This window comes from Orycteropus afer, unplaced genomic scaffold (genome assembly GCF_000298275.1).
Source record: "Orycteropus afer afer isolate SDZICR_OR568_19922 unplaced genomic scaffold, OryAfe1.0 scaffold00770, whole genome shotgun sequence".
Lineage (NCBI taxonomy): Eukaryota > Metazoa > Chordata > Mammalia > Tubulidentata > Orycteropodidae > Orycteropus > Orycteropus afer.
The window spans coordinates 196,881-216,985 of record NW_006922357.1 but is presented as its reverse complement, the minus strand read 5'-3'; the positions used below and the strand labels follow the sequence as shown (position 1 = coordinate 216,985).

Here is a 20,105-nt window from a genome sequence, read left to right as displayed (position 1 = left end):
TTCTTCATATAGTCCAGGTTCTCAGATTATTTGTTCAGCATATAGATTGAATAAGTATGGTGAAAGGATACAACCCTGACACACTTCCTTCTTGATTTGAAACCATGCAGTGTCCCCTTGTTCTGTTCTAGGGTACTATTATCTTCATTTAAAAAAAAAACAAAAACAAAAACTTTTTTTCTTTTGATTTGGATGAAAGTTTACAGAGCAAATCAGTTTCCCATTCAACATTCACACATATTTTGATTCATATCATTGATTGCAATCCCTTTTTATGTAACATCAGTCCTCCCACATCCTTGTGTTTCTCATTTCCATTCCTCCTTCTCTTCTACCCTTTCCTGCCTTCTAAACTTTGTCCTTGGGCAAATGCTGCCCTTTTGATTTCAAAAGTTTGATTGTTCTGAGTATCTACCATCATAGAGTTATTGATCACTTTCTAGACCTCTCTATTCTTTGAGTGAAAATTCAGCTATAGGAGTGGGTTCACTTCCAGGTCCAAAGGGTGAACAACAGACACACATACGCTGAGGGGTTCCTCCAGTCTCCATCTGACCAGTAAATTTGGTCTTTTTTATGATTTTGAGTTTTGTTCCACATTTTTTCTCCCAGTCTATCGAGGACCTTCTTATATGATCCTGTTCTGGTTACCTAATGCCTCTCTGACAAGAATATACCAAAAATGGATGGCCTTAATAAATAGGAGTTTATTCTCTCACAGTTTGGAGGCCTTAAGTCCAAGTTCAAGGTGTCAGGCTCTAGGGGTTGGGTGAAAGCCCCCCAGCCTTGGGCTTCAGCTCTGCCTCTTGTTCCCGGCCCACTGAAGCTAGAGGCATCTCTTCACTCAGGCAGCTACTGCTGCTGAGCTAACAAGCCCAAGGTCAACAAATAAATGACACAGTCCCAATGTTACCAAACCCCACGGCAGGCCATTAATTCAAGTCTATTGTTAAGTCCCAAGGTCGGCAGAACATGGCAGGCTGCTGAACAGCAACATGGGTACATGCAGGGTCCAAGTGTGCCATAAGCTAGAGACTATTCCCAAACCTGTTTCTTATATATGGGAAGCAGACCACATACCCAAAGGCAGCTACTCAGCTGCTCACAGTAGATTCTACTATGGAGTTGATTACCAGTCTCATCATGGGAAATACTACATCCAGCTGCCCAGCCACTCAACCAGCCCTAGCCAAGTTGACACACAAAATTAACCACCACGGATCCCTTTCAGAGCCGTTGGAAGTGATAACCAGGCACCACCTAGTTCTTCTGGCCTCAGATTCATTGAGGCTAAGATTCATTTCTTTGGACTAATTGTTTCCACGTGTATTTTACTTTCTATACTCTTATTTGCTCCAGATGAGGAGAAACCAATAGTTGCACCTTAGATGGCTGCTCACAAGCTTTTAAGTCCCAGTTGCTACTCACTAAAGGAGGATGTCGAACACTGTCATTGTGAACTAAGTTATGCCAATTGACCTTTATGACCTATAAGCCTATATAGTCTTCAGTCACCAGCCTAGAGACTCACTCCCTCAGGGGTTTTGTTACAGCTTAGAACCTTTCATAACTTTGCCCTCTCTATGCTCTACTGTATTCATGGATGTAGATATGTAGAAATATCCTCTGTTAAACTTATATATATCCATGGGAATGGTCCAGTTCTCCTTTCCACACCCGTTCAGCTTTCATGTCTACATATTCACTCTTAGATCATTGATTATTGTTATTACTGTTATCGCAGGATTGTATTGGATTGTACATTAACTGGTATTTATCTCTATTGCCTTTAATTCTTGTACTCCTTCCAGCACCTTCCTTTCCTTGATCATTTTGTGCTGACTTCTTCCTTATTATATATTGTTTCCCCTTCACCCAAGCAAAACCAGGCAATCTACTTCTGTAAAGATTTACCACCTCAGAAACCCAATAGGGGTCGCTATGAGTCGGAATCTACTTGACAGTAGATTTTTTGTTTTACTCTCTAGTTAGTGATTTTAGGAGCTCTAGTGGCATAGTGCTTAAGGCATTTGACTGCTAACCAAAAGGCTGGTGGTTCAGACCCACCAGCCACTCCTCAGAAGGAAGGTTGGGCAATCTATTTCCTTAACGATACCACCTCGGGAACCCAAGAGGGGTCACTAGGAGTCGTATCTGACTCCATGGCAGTGCATTGCATTATGTAGTTAGTGATTTACCCTAACTTCCCCTCTCACCTCTGGTAACCATCAAAGAATATTTCTTTTCCTTTTCTTGACTTGTTAGAGTAGTCAAGGTTGTGTGTTAACTTGGCTGGGCTGTGATTTTGAGTGGCTTGACAGCTGGATGTAGTTATTCCCCATGATGAGATTGGATGTGGTGTAATCATCTCCATGGTGGAATCTGTTGTGAGCAGCTAATCAGTTGAAGGGGAGTTGCCTTCCAGGAGCAGCCTGCTTCCAGTATATGTGGAAGAGCTTTGGGAAATGTCTCTAGCTTTTTGCTCATTTTGGATCCTGCATTTGGCACTTCATCACCTCCAGTTCCTGGACTTGAACCAGTGGCCTGCCAAATTTAGGACTGTTGCCTTCACAGCCTATGAGCCAAAAATCTGCCATTTACCTGCTGACCTTGGTTCATCAGCTTCAGCAGCCAGCAGCTGCATGAGTCAGGAGAAGCCTCCAATTTGCTCCAGTGGGCCTGGTACAAGAAGTAGAGCTGAAGCCCAAGGTCGAGGGACCTCCACCCAAGCCCTAGAGCTGGCACTGTGAACATGGATTTCTAACCTAGTCTTCCCCAAGAGCTGGTACTTCTAGCTTCCTAAACTGTAAGAAAATAAATTTCTGTTTGTTGAAGCCATCCACTTGTGGTTTTTCCGTTATAGCAGCACTAGAAAACTAAGACAGTAGTCTCATACAATATTTGTCCTTTTGTGATTGACTAATTTCATTCAGCATAATATCTTCTAGGTTCATACATATTATGAGTTGTTTCACAGATTCAGCATTGTTCTTTAACGTTGCATAGTATTCCATTGTGTGTATGTACCATAGTTTGTTTATCCATCAGTCCGTTGATGGGCATTTAGATTGTTTCCATCTTTTTGCTATTGTGAATAGTGCTGCAGTTAACATGAGGATATTTACCTAGTAGTGGGATTGCTGGATCATATGATATTTCTATTTCCAGCTTCTAAAGGTAATGCCACACCATTTTTCACAGTACTTGTACCATTTTACAGTCCCACAAACATGCATGAAGGTTCTAGTCTCTCCAAACCCTCACCAGCATTATTTTTTTGTTGTTTTTTTGAACTTTGCTATTAGTGCTGGGGTGAGATGATATCTAATTGTTGTTTTGACTTGCATTTCTCTAATGGCTAATGATCACAAGCATTTCTTCAGGTATTTATTGGCTGCCTGAATATCTTCTTTGGTGAAGGGTCTATTCATGTCCTCTGACCATTTTTAATTTGGATTATTTGTCTTTTGGGTTTGAAGTTATCTATAAATTTTACAGATTACAGCCTTGTCCAATATATCATTGCCAATTTTTTCCAGTGTGTCAGTTCTCATTTTACTCTTCTGGTGAAATCTCTTTTTTTTAAAAAATTGTGATTTGGGTGAAGATTTACAGAGCAAATTCACTTTCCATACAGCAGTTCACATATACTTTGTCTCATGTCATTGACCACAGTTTACCACAATGCAACAGCTCCCCTCTCACTTCCTCCTCATAGTTACCTCTTCCCAGTGTCCATGCCTCCATACACTGCTGCCCCCTGAGCTGTCTCCCTGTGCATAAGCAGCCCTTCTTTCTCCCTGATTGTTCTCTCCAAGGAGTGTATCTACTTGAGGTAAATGTTCAACTCATATGCCTGTATTTTGTTTGGCTGGAAACCACATTTGTGGGTTCAATTCCAGACCTGAAGGGCAGTTAGGGGCCATAGTCTCAGTGGTTCAGACCAGCAAACCTGGTCCCCATTCTAATGAAATCTTTTGATCCACATTAAGTGTCCAATTTTTAGGAGGTCTCAGTCATCTATTTCCTCCTCTTGTATTTGTGTGGTTTTAGTTATGTTTGATAGTGTATTTATGCCATATATTAGGGCCCCTAAGTTTGTCCCTAATGCTTTCAATGATCTTTATAGTTTTAGGATTTACATTCAGCACCAACTTGAGTTTGTTTTTCTAAATGGTGTGAGATATGGATCCTGTTTCATTTTTCTGCAAATGAATATTCAGTTTTGCCAGCACTGTCTGATAGACTATCTCTTCCCCATTTAATGAGTCTCAGCCCTTTGTCGAAGACCAGTTGTCCATAATTGGATAGATTTACTTCTGGACTCTCAATTCACTAGTACCAGGCTGTTGTAACTACTGTGGCTGTGTGGTAGGTTTGGATATCAGGGAGTGTGAGGCCTCCTACTATGTTCTTCTTATCTGGATTCTCTTTCATTTCCCTAGAAAATTAGTGATTAGTTTTTCCATCTCTTTAAAGATTGATGATGGAATCTGGATCAGGATTGCATTATATCTGTAGATTGCTTTGGGCAGTATTGACATTTTCACAATGCTAAGTATTCCTATCCATGAGCATGGTATAGTCTTCCATTTATGTAAGTCTCTTTCTCTTTCTTGTAGTCGTGTTTTGTAGTATTCTTTGTATCAGTTTTTTGTGTCTCTAGGTAGATTTATTCCTAAGTATCTAAGTATTTCCTCTTTTGGATGGTCATTGTAATGGTACTGATTTCCTTTTTAACATTCTCTTCATTAGTGTAAAGGAATCCAAGTGATTCTTGTATATTGATCTTGTACCCTGCCATTTAGCTGAAACTTTCAATTAGTTGCAGTAATTTTCTTGCTGAGTCTTTGGGATTTTCTATGTATAGAATCATATCACCTGCAAATAGAGTTAGTTTTAATTCTTCTTTGCCATTTGGATGCCTTTTATTTCCCTTTCCTGCCTTATTGTTCTGGCTAGGACTTCCAATATATTATTGAATAAGAGTGATGTTAAAGGGCATCCTTGTCTGGTACCCATTCATAAGGGGAATTTTTTAGTCTCTCCCCATTGAGAATAATATTGGCTATTGGTTTTGTGTATATGCCCTTAATTATGCTGAGGAATTTCCCTTCTATTCCTATTTTATTCAGCACTTTTATCAGGAATGGGTGATGGATTTTGTCAAATGCCTTTTCTGCACCAATTATGTGATTATATAGTTCTTTTCCTTTGTTTTATTTATGTGGTGGATTGCATTGATTGCTTTTCTCATGCTTAACCATCCTTGCATACCTGGTATGAATCCTACTTGGTAATGATGTAGGGTTTTTTGTTTGTTTTTGTTTTTGGATTCTATTGGCTAGGATTTTGTTAAGGATTTTTGTGTCTATCTTTGCCTGGCTTAAGTATCTGGGTTATACTCACTTAATAAAATGAATTTGGAAATCTTCCATCATTTTTTATGTTCTGGAATAGTTTGAGATGAATTGGTGTCAGCTCTTGTCTGAATGTTTAGTAGAATTCACCAATGAAGCCATCTGGGCCAGGATTTTGTTGTTGTTTTTGCTGATGGTAGTTTTCGTATGACTTCTTCAATTTCTTCTGCTAAAGGATTGTTCAAATTTTCTACGTCAGTTTGTGTTATTTAGGTTGGTAGTGTGTTTCTGGAACTCTGTCTATTTTTCTAGGTTTTCAAATTTGTTGGAGTACAGTTCTTCATAGTATACTGTTACCCTTTTTATTTCAGTTGGTTCTGTTGTCACATTGCCCATTTCATTTCTTATTCATTTTATCTGCATCTTCTCCTTCTTTTCCTTTGTAAAATTTCCCAGTGGTTTGTCAATTTTATTAATCTTTTCAAAGAACCAGCTTCTAGTCTTGTTGATTCTATTGCTATTCTGTTTTCTGTTTCATTTATTTCTGCTTGAATCCTTATTATTTCTTTTCTTCTGGGAACTATAGACTTATTTTGTTGCTCTTTTTCTAATTGTTGGAGATGTTGGGTTAAGGGGTTGATTTTGGCTCTTCCTTCTCTTGATATGAACAATTATTGCTATACATTACCACCTGAGCACTGCTTTTGTTGTGTCCTGAAGATTTTGGTATGTTGTGTTTTCATTCTAGTTTCACTCAAGGAATTTTTTTTTACTTCATTTTTCATGTCTTCTATTGCCCAGTAGTTTTTAAGTAGAGTGTTATTCACTTTCCATGTGTTTGTTTTTCTTGCCTTGATCTTCCTATTACTGATTTCTAATTTTATAGCATTGTAATCTGAAGAGATGCTTTGTAATATTTTGATGTTTTTTAAATTTATTGAGTCTTGAGTTATGGCTTAACATATGTTCTATTCTGGAAAATGTTCTATGTGTTCTGGAAAAGAATGTATATTTTGCTGCTGTTGGAGGGAGTACTCTGTATTATGTCCATAAGGTGAAGTTGGGCAATTATGCTATTTAGTTCTTCTGTTTTTCAGTTTCTTTCTAGTTGTTCTGTCATTCATTGAAAATGGTGTATTAAAGTCTCCTACTATTATTGTGGAGTTGTATATTTCTCTTTTCAATTCTGCTTAAGTTTGATATATGTATTTTGGGAAGTTTTCATTGGGTGCATATATATTTATCATGGTTGTGTCCTCTAGTTTGATTGACCTTTTAATCATTATACAATGTCTTTCCTTGTCTCTTATGGTGGCTTTTGTCTTAAAGTTTATTTTATCAGAAATTAATATTGCCACTCCTGCTCTTTGTTGATTGCCATTTGATTGATTTTTTTCCCCCCAAGGTCTGATTTTTAGTCAATTTTTGTCTTGGTGTCTAAGTTGTGTGTGTTGTAGACAGCATATTGATGGGTCATGTTTTCTTATCTATTCTGCAACTCTCTGTCTCTTGATTGGTACATTTAATCCATTCACATTCAGTGTAATTATCAACAACTATGAATTTATTGCTGTCATTTGTTGTGTGTGTTTTTTGTGGTGCTGCTAATTTCATCATTCCATGCAATTCTCTGTGCTAAGCTTATTTTCTTTATAGATTTTCTTATAATTTCCTTCACTGCTATTGTTTTAGTATTTGCTAAATATTTATGACTTTCTTCTTTTTTCTTTTGATAAGAAGGTTTATTAATTTTCTTTGATGTTACCTTGTATTTTATTATTTTCCTCCCAAGTTTAAACCAGTCTGTTATATCTTGAAATCATCTTTATTTCTTCTCCATTTGGTAGTTCTGTAAGTACACTATTTATTCCCTCTTTGCTTGTAGCTGTCCTCATTTGTAAATTGATGTCTCTAGTTTCCTGTTTTCAGTCTTGTCCGTTTATTTTACTTTGAATATTTCTACATCTGGGTTTGTTTCAGGGTGATGTTGTCATATGTATTAATTTTAGGCTGTTATCTGCTGTTGTTGGTTCTCTGTCTGCAGGTCTCCCTTTAGCATCACTTGTAAGGTTGGTCTGGTTTTTACAAATTACCTGTAAATGTCCTAATCTTACCATCATATTTGATGCATCAATTTTGCTAGATATATGATTCTTTGTAGGCATTTTTTTTTCCCTTGGGGGTTTTACATATGTCACCCCTCTGCCTTCCAGCCTGCATGGTTTCGGCTGAAAAAATCAGAGCTTAGTCTTATTACTTGCCCTATGTAGGTAACTTTTTTATCTTTACCTAGCTGTTTTCAGGATTCTTTCATTGTCTTTGGTTTTGAAAACTGATCGTGATATATCTTGGTGATTCAATCCTGTTTGGGGTTTGTTGAATTTCTCGAATGCATATCTTCTCATCTTTCATTATATTAGGGAAGTTCTCTTCCAACAAATATTCTGGGTTTTGTTGTTGTTTTTGTCATTGTCTCTTCCTGTTCTGAAATTCTAATTATGTGTAAGTTATTCCTCTTGATGGCATCTCATGTAAATCTTAGGCTTTCTTATTTTTTCCATTCTTTTTTCTGATTGTTCCTCTAACACAGTATTATTTCAAGATTTATCTTCAGTCTCACTAATTCTACCTTCCAATGATTAAATTCTACTCCTTTGCCCTTTAAATGTGTTATCTAGTAATGAAATCTTAATATTAACCTTCTGTATTCTATTTGCTGTTTTTGTATGGTTTTGTCATTTTTCATTTATTTTGTCAATATATTCTTGTATTGTATTATCCTCATTTTATAGACGAGGAGACTGAGACTCACTCTTGCTGGTATTATTTTGTTGCTGTTGACCCACAACTTGGTGTAAATAACTCATGAAAAATCTTTCTGGAGGCATGTCTGGGCTGTGGGTAAAATTGACAATGAAATACAATAAAAATCCTTAAAATTACAATAACCACAAGCCCATGACTAGCATCAATATGACAGAAATGGTAAGTACAAATTAATAATAAATCTGTCCACAATAACATACTATTCTGTTGATATTAAATGATAAATATTTCATCATTGCAGTATTAAGTCTCTTGGAGTTGGAAAATAAACCTCAGCATAAAAGACAGTACTTAATATGATTTAGCAATCTCCTGTTGTCTTAGGCTGGGTTCTCTAGAGAAGTAAAACCATTGATGCTTATCTTTATGGGGGGGATTTCCTAAGGAAATGGCTCATGCAGTTTAGAGACTGACAAGTCCCAAGTCAAATGTCAAGCTGGAGACTTCTCCTGACTCATGCAGATGTAGGGGCTGAAAAACCTACGATAGGCAGGCAGTATAGTGGGCTGCTTGCTTTGGAAGATGATGAATCCAAGATCAGCAGGTAAAATGTCAGATTATTGTCTCACAGGCTGCAAAGGCAATAATCCCAAGATCAGCAGGCAATATGGCAGGCCACTGGTTCAAGTCTAGGAACCAAAGATGATGAGCTAGATGCAGGATCAAGATCCAGTATAAAGACAGAGAATTTTCCCAGGATGTCCATATATATATTGGAAACAAGCCACACCCTTGAGGAAACACCCTTTCAACTGATTGGCTGCTCATAACACATTTCATCATGGAGGTCATTCCATTATATCAGATCTCATCATGGGGGATGACTACATCATAACTGCTTAAACCAATTAGAATCATGATTCAGCCATGTTGACACACAACCTTAACTATCACACCTATCAGTTGCTGCCTTTTATGTATAATGGATAAGAGTTAGCATCAGAGTTAGAAGATTCCCAAGATATCATATGATGCATGACACAGATGAAGCACAAGTAACATGAATCTTAGAATGTACCATTTCCAAAGAACCCCTATGTACTTTAATGTTAACTTCATGACAAATGTACCATTATTTTGTCTGTCATGAAGTTAACATTAAAGTACATAGGGGCTCTGGTTAAAGTGGCATCCATCCAGTCAGTTTCCTGGAAATAGTTGAAGGACTTGCACTGAGCTGCTATCTAAGCACTCACAAGCATCTTTTGTGCTTAAGGGGCAACAACTTTCCACAGTAATCACCTCCACATTTTTATTGGGTGCTTTAATTTCTATTATGACAGGAAAGCATCTCTGGATCTCTCTGAGTCTGCCAAAGGTAGAAAAGTTCTGATTGTATCAGTGTTTGTGAGGGGCAGTTTCTGTGCTCTGGAAGATCCCCTCCAATTCCAAACTTATATGAGCAGTTCTACTCTGACACACATGGAGTTGCCATGATTTGGGATCAATTTGGCAGCAACCTTTTTTTTCAAATGCAAAATATTGTTTTGTTCCATCTCCCGTCTCAATCATTTCAGTGTAATAGTCACCTCATCAGCTATATCCAGAGTACAAGAAGCTCCAGAGACTTGATGTTTCTTCTAGATTATCCGGCAAAGGAGATGAAGTGGGAGCTAAAGGAGGAGTATAACTAACACTCTTTAAGCACTCAGAAACACTCTGACATCTTTTTGCAGTGGGATTGCTGAAAAGACATAGTGCCTCATTAATTCTGTGCTAGGGAAAGTCCCTCGATACACATCTTTGTTTTGCTGGACCTCACAGCACTTAGCCAGGGAGGAGGCTGCTGAACACAAAGAAAGAACTCAAGATACCAAATATACCATACAGCAGTTTCATGGCATAATTTCCATTATACTGCACAATATGGGATTATAGATTAGCTATAAATCATCATCCTTATGAAAAGCAGGTGAGGTAGTGCGACAAGAAGGGTTTGTCAGTATGAATTGCCTTTCATGTGTTCCCAGAAGGTGCTATTATAAAAACAAAAGCCTTTGAAAATCAACAGCAAGCTTAAGTGGTTTTCCAAGGAAGCCTCTTATTCTGCCTTCAGGCAGAGAGTAAATGTAAGCTCCTGTGGAATTGTTACCTAGCTAAAATGCTCTCTCTCTATTTGACAGTTTAGGCAGAACTTTTGTACAAAATTAATTACCCCACCATAGACCTGTAACTGCACGACTCTGTCTCTCACTTTTGATGGAAAATGGATCACTCTCTTTTCAGAAAGCATTAAGACAGTAGCTATCATTGGATTTTACTTGAATCCACAATTAACACCCATGGAAGCAACAGCCAAGAAATCAAACGAGGCATTGCCTTGGACAAATCTGCTGCAAAAGACTTCTGTAAGGACTCAGGTGTGCCTGATCCAAGCCATTGTCTTTCCAATCATCTCATATGCATGTGAAAGCTGGACAATGAATAAAGAAGACTGAAGAAGAATTGATGGATTTGAATTGTGGTGCTGGGTAAGAATATTGAACATACTATGGACTGTCAGAACAAACAAATCTATCTTGGAGGAAGTACAGCCAGAATGCTGTTTAGAAGGAAGGACAGCAAGACTTCATCTTACGTACATTGGACATGTTACCATGATGTACCTGGAGAAGAACATCCTGCTTAGTAGAGGGTTGGCAAAAAAGAGGAAGATCCTTGTTGAGATGGATCGACACAGTGCTTGCAACAACGTGCTGAAACAAAGCAACAATTGTGAGAATGGCACAGGACTGGGATGGCACCTTATAATAACAACATCATCAGATTTGGAAGGCAGTGCTGGCTCAATAGCAGAATTTTTGCCTTCCATTTCAGGGATCCAAGTTCCATTCCTGGCCAATGCACCTCATGTGCAGCCCCCAAAATGTCTCTGGAAGCTTATGTGTTGCTGAACAGGTTTCCTAAGACAGACTAGGAAAAAGCAAGCAGTCAATGAAAACCCTATGGATCACAATGGTCACATCCATAGCTGACTATGGGATAGTCCAGGACCAGGGAGTGTTTTGTTCTCTTGTGCATGGGGTTTCCCTGAGACAAAGGTCAACTTGATGGCAGCTAACAACATCATCTTCTGATTATGTGAAACGTCTGGTCAGATACTCTCAGTGACTTCCTACTTTTTAAATATAGTTTGAATAAATCCTGTCACCCTGCCACTGAGAACTTTCCTGAGATGGCTCAGCCTTTTGTAACAGGCCAAGAGGTCACTGTTCTGCTTATATTCCCATTTTCATGTACACCTGGCTTCCCATGGCTTTTACTCCCAGCATCCAATGCCTAATAAATAGTCTTTGTAGAAGAGGAGCCTTCAGGTTGCTGAAGCCAGCTTTGTCTGTGGCATGGAAAGCCAAGAGAGCTTGGTACTTAAGTCCTCCAGATATTGGTATGGAGCCCTTGATCAATGACTAATGGGTGAAGAGATATAAACACTCCCACTTCCTTGCCTCTGATTGGAACAGTTCTGAGGTGCGATCTGTTTTATATACAGAGTTCCACTGAAGGATTGAGCAAAAAAATGTTTTCTTTGAAACTTTGCTTGATATCATACCCTTATTGATCCTCCTTCAGTCTCCAGTCCTCCCTTTCCTAATAAATTACTCTGACATAAAATCTTGTCTTAGGATATTCTAAGGGACCTAGAGTAGACACCTGGTTTCCAGCCTCCTTGCTACTACTTCCTTGCACACACACCCCTAATCACACCTGACATCCTAACAGTCCCTAAATACACTTTACATAGTCACTGCCTTATTTTGCTCATATTACTTTTCCAACCCAGGCTGGCCTTCTTCCCACCCCATTTTCATGTGTAGTTATCTTTCTCAGTGTTCAGAACCAGGCAAAGACTACTCTTTAACCCAATCTGGATCAATCTCTCTGTTCCAGTTTTACTTGTACTCATTTGGGTGTATGTCTTCATTTAAATTCTGTGCAACTGTATCACCTGTGTAGGTTTGTGTATCCACCACCGCAGTCAAGATACAGACCAGTTCCATTACTACAAAGATCCTTCATGTTACCCTTTTATGACCACATCCACTCCCCTGCTGTTCTCTCCCCCTTCCCTCATCCCTAATTCTTAGCAACCACTAATCTTTTATCTCTACAATTTTGTCATTTCAAGAACATTACATAAGTGGAATCAAACAGTATGTAACCTTTTGAGATTAGCTTTTTTAACTTGTCAGAATTCCCATAGGATTCGTCCAAGTTGTTGTATGCATCAACAACACCCCACTCCTTTTATTGTTGAGTAAGTAGTTCATGGTTTGGTCGTGCCGCAGTTTGTTTAACCATTCAGTCAATGAGAAGCATCTGGGTTCTTTCCAGTTTTTTGATATTGTGAATAAAGCTGCTATAAATATTAACGTACAGATTTTTGTAGACATAAATTTTCATTTCTCTGGGATAAATTCTCCAAAGTGGAATGGCTGGGTTGTATGGTAATTGCATGTTTACTTTTATAAAAGACTGTTAATGAATGGCTGCACCATTTCCCTTTCCTATCAACAATGTTTTAATGAACCAGTATTTCCAGATTGAATTATGATGATGTGGATTGCCAATATTGTTTTTAATAATTAGTGTCTGGTAGCCCAGTGTGAATCAAGCTTTTCCCTTCTTTCTCACTTAGGAAGGCCTTGAGACATCAAAGACACAGGGGAAGAAATAGCTTTGGGAGCTGTTTTCAGTAACATCTTTATTTCTGCATCATGCCTAGAACTATATATATATATATATATATACTCAGAATTCATTGACTGTCTAAATGTGTTTTGTATACCTCCTCTAAAACTCCTTTTACTTTAATGTTAAAAGCTATATGCTAATTATTTCATAAAGTTTTTCAGCCTTCCTTTTTCTCATATATAAGGCATCTGTTGAACTAATACCAATAGGAACTAACATGGTTGAGTGGGAATGAACTGTCACATTTAAGCCACTAATTAAATGCTATACATTGAAACATGAGCTGCAAAATAATAAACTGAGCATTCTTCCTCCTTCTCTTTGCCCATCTCCCTTTGGCCAGGTGGAGTTTGCTCCTGACGTTGGCCTTCAATACAAAGGAGAGCTGACAGTTGTTTTACGTTACATACTCCCAGAGGAGAACTTGATTCTTCCACTAGGACAAGTTCAAGGTAGAGTAAAAGTCAATGACTTTGATCAGGAGCGTCCTGTATGGGAAAGGAAATTAGTGACCAGACGAACTATATTACTTTCACATTACACAAATTAAATGCAAAAGGCTGAGTATAACTATATTTGGGGGAGGGTTGAGATGTATATATTGTATATGGGGAAGCATGCAAGATTTTTGTAAGGAAAGTACAAAGTTCTCATTTAGAAACCAGCCATGATGGTGAGATTTGTTTCCTGGCAGTCCTAAAGACATAGGATCTTCCCCAATGTGGAGTAGGTGTGGGGGAGTATGGTGTATGGCTGTATCAATTTCTGACATTCATAACTACTCATGCACTCTTTTTTTTTTTTTTAATTGTGATTTGGGTGAAAGTTTACAGAGCAAATTCACTTTCCATACAATAGCTCACATACACTTTGTCTCATAACATTGACTACCATTTCCTACAATGCAACAGCTCCCCTTCCTCTTCCTCCCTATAGTTACCTCTTCACTGTATCCTTCCCTCCCATGCACTCCTGCCTGCGGAGCTGTCTTCCTGTGCATACACAGCCCTTCTATTCTCCCATAACTACTCATGGACTCTTAAGAAAGAGTTAACCTAGAACACAGAATACAAAGGAAGAATCCAGGAGTCAACTTGTAAATCTCTCTTTCCCTTCTCTTTCCACTGACTCTCATACTCTCTCCTGTGTGACGATGGACAAGTAAGTAACTTACTATCTTCCAGCTTCATTTTCCACCTCTTAGGAATATTGTGAGAATGAAATGTTTATACATTTAAAGTGTTTAAAACAGTACTAAATAAAGTTGCCGGTGATGGTGGTTATTATTCATGTTGAGCATATTTCACCAGAATAAACAGATAAGGTGGGAAAGTTTTCTCTCACTCCCAAAAATATAATTGTGCCTGGATTGTAGCCTCTAGAGATGGTCCTAGGGTTGACATTATACAAGACTAAAATATCAAAGAAGTCTTGGAATTTTCTCTTTTGGTGTCTTGGAGCTTTCATTGTAGCTGTTCTTCCTAAGAGCAGAGATGTGACCCAGGCAGCTCTCAGGGTCTTTTTGATTTCTAATATGCTATACTCTGTGAAAAGATATAGCTTGGAGGGGAACATTTAAAGTTTTAAATTCTCTTTTTTTTTTCCTTTTCTTAAAACAAATGAAAGACCTATCCAGAAGTAATCTAATGGAGTAAAAACATTTAAACAAATACATGAATAAATATATAGTAATGTAAAGGCCTGAATAAGTCAGTAAATGAAACAATTATTTACAGGTTTTCCTTATAATTTTTGAAATGGAACCCATGACCTATCTCTCTCTGTCTCTGTCTCTTTCTTTGTTTTTCTCCCCATTTGGTGGCTGATGCAGGGAAGAAGATCTTTAAAAAGGGAAAGAAGAAGGAGCCATCTGAGATGTCTGGAGGAGTACTAGAAGTGTTCATCAGAGAGGCAAAGAACTTGACAGCGGTGAAGTTAGGAGGCACCTCTGACAGCTTTGTGAAAGGGTAGTTTTGATTTAGCTCATTTTAAAGGATACTTCTTTATATACAATTCATTTGTTGTTGTTGTTGTTGAGAATATACACAGCAAAACATGAACCACTTCAACAGTTTCTACACATACTATTTAGTGACATTGATTACATACTTCAAGTTATGCAACTATTCTCACCCACCTTTTCTGAGTTGTTCCTTCCCCATTAGCATTAACTCACTGCCCCCTAAGTTCCAATCTAATCTTTCAAGTTGCCATTGTCAATTTGATCCCACATAGTTCTTAAAAGAACTAGTGCTCAAGGCAGATTCTTTTTTACTAATTATGATAAACTATTGTTTGGTATTATGGAGACTGTAGGGGATATTTAGTCTGTTTAAAAATTGCCTCAGGGTGAAAGTTTCAGGGGTTCCAGGAAGAACCTGGAAGTAAATGGCTCCAGAAGAAAATGATACTTAATGGGAGATGAAAGGAGTTGTGATCCGTGAGACAGTGGAGGTTGTGACACTTCTGTGCTCTGCTTATTCTACACGTACTGGGAAAGAGCTACTCTTAAATGTTGGCTCTTTTATCTAAAATAATACAAGTGTAGAGTGAACTCCTTATGCTTGTTTTCACTGTCTCCAGGCCATCATTCTCTTCCTCAAGACCATCAAGTTCTCCTGTGAAATTGTATTGCATTTCTTGAAGGGAGAGAAAGCATAATTTTTAAAATGTAATGCATTTTTATTTTGCTTTGTTATTATTTGGTACATTGTATCCTTGATATTTTTTTGTCTTAGAAGAAAATTGGAAAAAGTGGAGAGGTCAGAGCATCCTCCCTGGAGACAGACACAGAGTACTTTTGGGGAAGCTCCAAGACTTCAAGTTTGTGGAGCACAGGATAGGTTTTTGAGGGAATATAGCCTTTTAAATGGCCATTCTTGCCCATTCTAGGAGTCCAAAGAGTAAATACCTCTGGATTTCTATTTGGATTTTAGAGGAACTGGGACTGGAAGGATATCTTTCATTCATTCGAACAAACACACAAAGTTGTATTCATCACATAGCTGGGGCCTGATATTTTGTCTTGACCATAGTAGAAAAGGCCTGAGCACAGGTGTTTTATTTGAGATGAGATCCCAGGAGGCACTAATAAGGATGGAGAAAATGAGATAGAAAAAGGAAGAAAGTTGATAAAGGTATGTTAATGAGCAGGTTACAACTGTGAGCAACTGGAGCTCTATCCTACTTGGGAACCAGGGAAGAACTTCGTGGAATGCAACTTAGAATTGTCCACCAAGGAACAGGGAAGCTGGGGATTCATCCACTGATTTCTAAAACTCATTGTTGGTATTGTTGCTGTTGTGTGCTGTCAAGTTGATTTTGACTCATAGTGACCCTATAGGACAGAGTAGAACTGCCCTATAGGGTTTCTTAGTCTGTAATATTTACAGAAGCAAATCACCAGGTCTTTTCTCTCATGGAGCCACTGGTGAGTTCGAATCACTGACCTTTCAGTTAGTAGCTGAGTGCTTAACCATTGGGGCCTTAAATCTCCAGTAATCACAGGCTGCATTGCACATGAGCTGAGCCAGCTCCCATAGTAGAGTAGAAAGTCCTTAATGGGAGAAACCAAAAAACACAAACTAGGGGGTGGGAAGCTGTCAGCATGCCAGGAACTGCTCATCCTGACTGCAAATCAACTTAGAGGTGAATCAAGTTTATATGAGGTAGGGCATTCAATAGTGTCTACCACAAGAGGTATTTTCATTTCAAAATAGGGCAAAGGATTAGATTAGAAGGGAGTATGAGGGCATTTTACTACTGCCTCACTTAAAAGAAATAATAAACCATGCTACTAAGTAAATTTAGATTTCAACATATAAGAACCTAGAGGTAAAAATCAAGTACACATGATGCTCTTGGGCACACATATGAGGAATTATGGGAAATTCAAATGACTACTAAAGGCTGCCATTTTCTGCCTATTGTTTCACTGATATATTTTTTGTTTTGTTTTTTTTCTTTTGCAGCTACCTGCTCCCTGACGATAGCAAAGCCACCAAGCATAAAACTCTGGTTATAAAAAAGAGTGTTAACCCTCAGTGGAATCATACATTCACATTCAGTGGCCTGCAGCCCCAAGATATAAAAAATGTTTGCCTGGAACTTACTGTCTGGGACAAGGAAGCCTTTTCCAGCAACATCTTTCTAGGAGGAGTTCGTTTGAATTCTGGAAGTGGTGAGAGACTTGGTGGGACCCTGAGATGTTCTGTGACTGGGCACAGGACAGGGGCATGGCTCCTCGAGGTGTAATATGTACTTAGACATATATGTAGTTTCAGTTGTAGCTGACTCCTGAAATTAACACAAATTCTCCATTCTTTTAGTTAAAGTTCTCTTTATTGTTAAAATACAAATTTTATTACTCTTAACCTTGTGTGTTTCAGTTAGAACATGGAAGGTGATATAGTCAGATTTGGCAGAATGTCATTTACACTTTAGTCTAAGTGAATTTAAAATACTTTCTTGGAGCTTAGTTCAGGCTTTGCTAGGAAGAGGATCACTAAAACAGCACAAACTTCTGATGGTTGCAGGAGGGAATTCCAAGACCAATTTTACTTCATCCTCTTGTCAGTCTACCCAGAACTTACAGCCTATATTCATAGTGTTTACATTTAAAGGGAATAAATTGTTCTCTAAAAATAATAACATCTAGTATAGCTCAAACAGGTCATGGAAATACACCACTGGTGCCACAAGACATGAATATGACAAAGTGAGTTGGGAGAAAAAAAAAATTAGAATAGGAGAAGTAGTAGAGCACACATAGCTCCCCAAACTTCTATTATTCATAATACAAGTCAGACACAGATGCTCTGCATGCACCAAGGTCAATGTTTCTTTAAAGAAGGAACCCACTCCCTACAAAGATAGCATAACAAAAGCCAAACCAAACCCACTGCCTTTGGGTCAATTCCAACTCATAGCCACCCTATAAGACAGAGTAGAATTGCCCCGTAGGGTTTCCAAGGCAGTAAATGTTTATAGAAGCAGACTGCCTCATCTTTCTCCTACAGAGCAGCTGGTGAGTTCGAACCACCAACCCTTTGGTTAGCAGCTGAATGCGTTAACCACTGTGACACCAGAGCTCTTTGACAGAATAAAAGCCAAAAAACCAAACTCACTGCTGTTGAGTTGGATCTGACTCACAGCAACCCCTCCTTGATTTTCTGAGGCAGTATCACTATGGAAGTAGATTGCCCAATCTTCCTTCCAAGGAGTGGCTGGTGGGTTTGAACCACCAGCCTTCTGGTTAGCAGTCAAATGCCTTAGGCACTATGCCACCAGAGCTCCTTTGATAGAATAAGAAGATCTAAAAATATCAGTGTCACCAAAATGATGAAAAGTCCACAGATCAGAGAAGTGACCTTATTAGAAAGTGAGAGTCTTAGAATCCAATTCAGCCTGTTTGTCTGTCAGGTTCATTCAGTCCAGATAAGCCAGCTCTTTTTCTGCTAAACTACCAAAAAACTCACTGCCGTTGAGTCAATTTGACTCATAGCGACCCCTCCTTGGGTTTCCAAGGTGATATCTCTATGGAAGTAGATTGCCCAATCTTCCAAGGAGTGGCTGGTGGGTTTGAACTGCCAGCCTTCAGGTTAGCAGTCAAAACTACCAAAGAGGGAAGTAAATGAGCCTCCAGGGCTATCTTGATTTATCTCTCAAGATATAGGCAGGATAGAGTTGTTCAAACTGTAAATGATTTATTCCATTTTAGCACCACTCCCTAGATACATTGAGCAAGAACAAGTCAGGGAAGGGCTCTGGTCAGAAGGCCCCACATCCTCTTCAGAAGTTGAGAGATGCCTTTCAGAGCATCACAAAATTTCATCTTTGAAGTGTAATGTTCCCTTTCCCTTTTTCAGGTGTCAGCCATGGGAAAAATGTGGATTGGATGGACTCTCAGGGGGAAGAACAACGCCTTTGGCACAAGATGGCCAACAACCCTGGAATTCCTGTAGAGGGTGTACTCATGCTCCGTTCCAGCATGGGGAAGCGTAGGCTCTGAGGCGACCAGTTCTCCAGAATGACTCCAAGGATAATTTGACTGCTGTTTCCTACCAATAGCAGGATTGGGAACTGATATTGTGATTCCCTGCCATTTCTCACATGACAGCATTAAGACATAAGCAGAGAAATGTCAAGTATTCTCAGCATTTAGGACCTTGCCAAGTTCCTGAAAAGCATGTACCTCAATATGCCCATGGGCCAGGGTCTTCTTGAGTGGATGGTAAAAAAGTATACCACACTCTCCTGATAAGCCAATTGTGCAATGATTCATAGGTTTTATATCATAAGATAAATGGCACAAACGTATTTGAAACTACAGTTGAGATTGGGGGTCCACATCCCTTTTCAAATTGAGTTATTTTAGATTTCCCAAAATGGTTTGGGGAAGAAGGAGACTACTGAGAATATGTATCACTTGCACAGTAAGAAGGGAAACTGGCTACCCTTCATCACCCTAAGAATTCCTATGGTCCAAAAAAGGCATGTTGGAAATGGTGGCAAAGGATGAGGAAGATGTATGATGCCTGTATTGTAGCAACCTTGTGTATTAACTGAGAAATGTTTCAAAATGGACTGACAGGATTTTCTATGGTGACTACACAAGTTATCATCTAAATCAGTCCACTGAGATAAATAATTACCCTAGGACAAAAGATGTAGATGTGGCCAAATTGGGATGTCTGGTCACTCTAGTTACAAGAGTGTATGTGTCAGGTACTAGATACATTAAGCAAGAACAAGTCACAGTTCTCTTGTAAACATTCATTTTATAAACTGTCCTAAGGCATTAACCAAAAGGAATAAGAAATAATGATCAATCTATATACATTTTCACTTTTTTTATTTTTAATGAGACCAGTTTAGTGAAAAGGGGGATAATCCTCTACCTGCTGTTTCACTTGTCTCTCTTCTGCCCTGTTATAAGAAAGAGTCATGGACTCCATTTGCTCTCTCCTCTTCATTTTCTACTCCCCTCTGTTTTTCTCATTGTCTTCTGTATTGGTTAGTGTTTGCCACAGCGATGCTGAGTAACAAACCACCCAAAAATCAGTGACTTGAAATGACAATTCTTTATTCTCACGGTTATATGGGTTGACTGGGGAAGAACTGCTTCCTGCTACAAGCCTGAGTCTTGGTCTATTGTTTGTGTCTTATCCTCTTTGGAGGATAAGCATAGCTAGCACTTGTTCTTCCCATGTTGGTGGCACAGGTGCA

The 20,105-nt window shown here is 38.7% G+C and overlaps 1 protein-coding gene across 1 annotated transcript in view; it reads left to right on the top strand.

The window, feature by feature from the left end:
- SYTL5 (synaptotagmin like 5) overlaps positions 1–18,888 on the top strand; it is a 224,829-nt gene extending 205,941 nt beyond the window's left edge. Inside the window, exons 14-17 of the mRNA XM_007957658.1 lie at positions 13,222–13,330; positions 14,710–14,845; positions 16,850–17,058; positions 18,746–18,888. Of these exons, the coding sequence (XP_007955849.1) occupies positions 13,222–13,330; positions 14,710–14,845; positions 16,850–17,058; positions 18,746–18,888 (597 nt within the window). The remainder of the gene's footprint in view (positions 1–13,221; positions 13,331–14,709; positions 14,846–16,849; positions 17,059–18,745) is intronic.
- Positions 18,889–20,105: the final 1,217 nt, after the last annotated feature.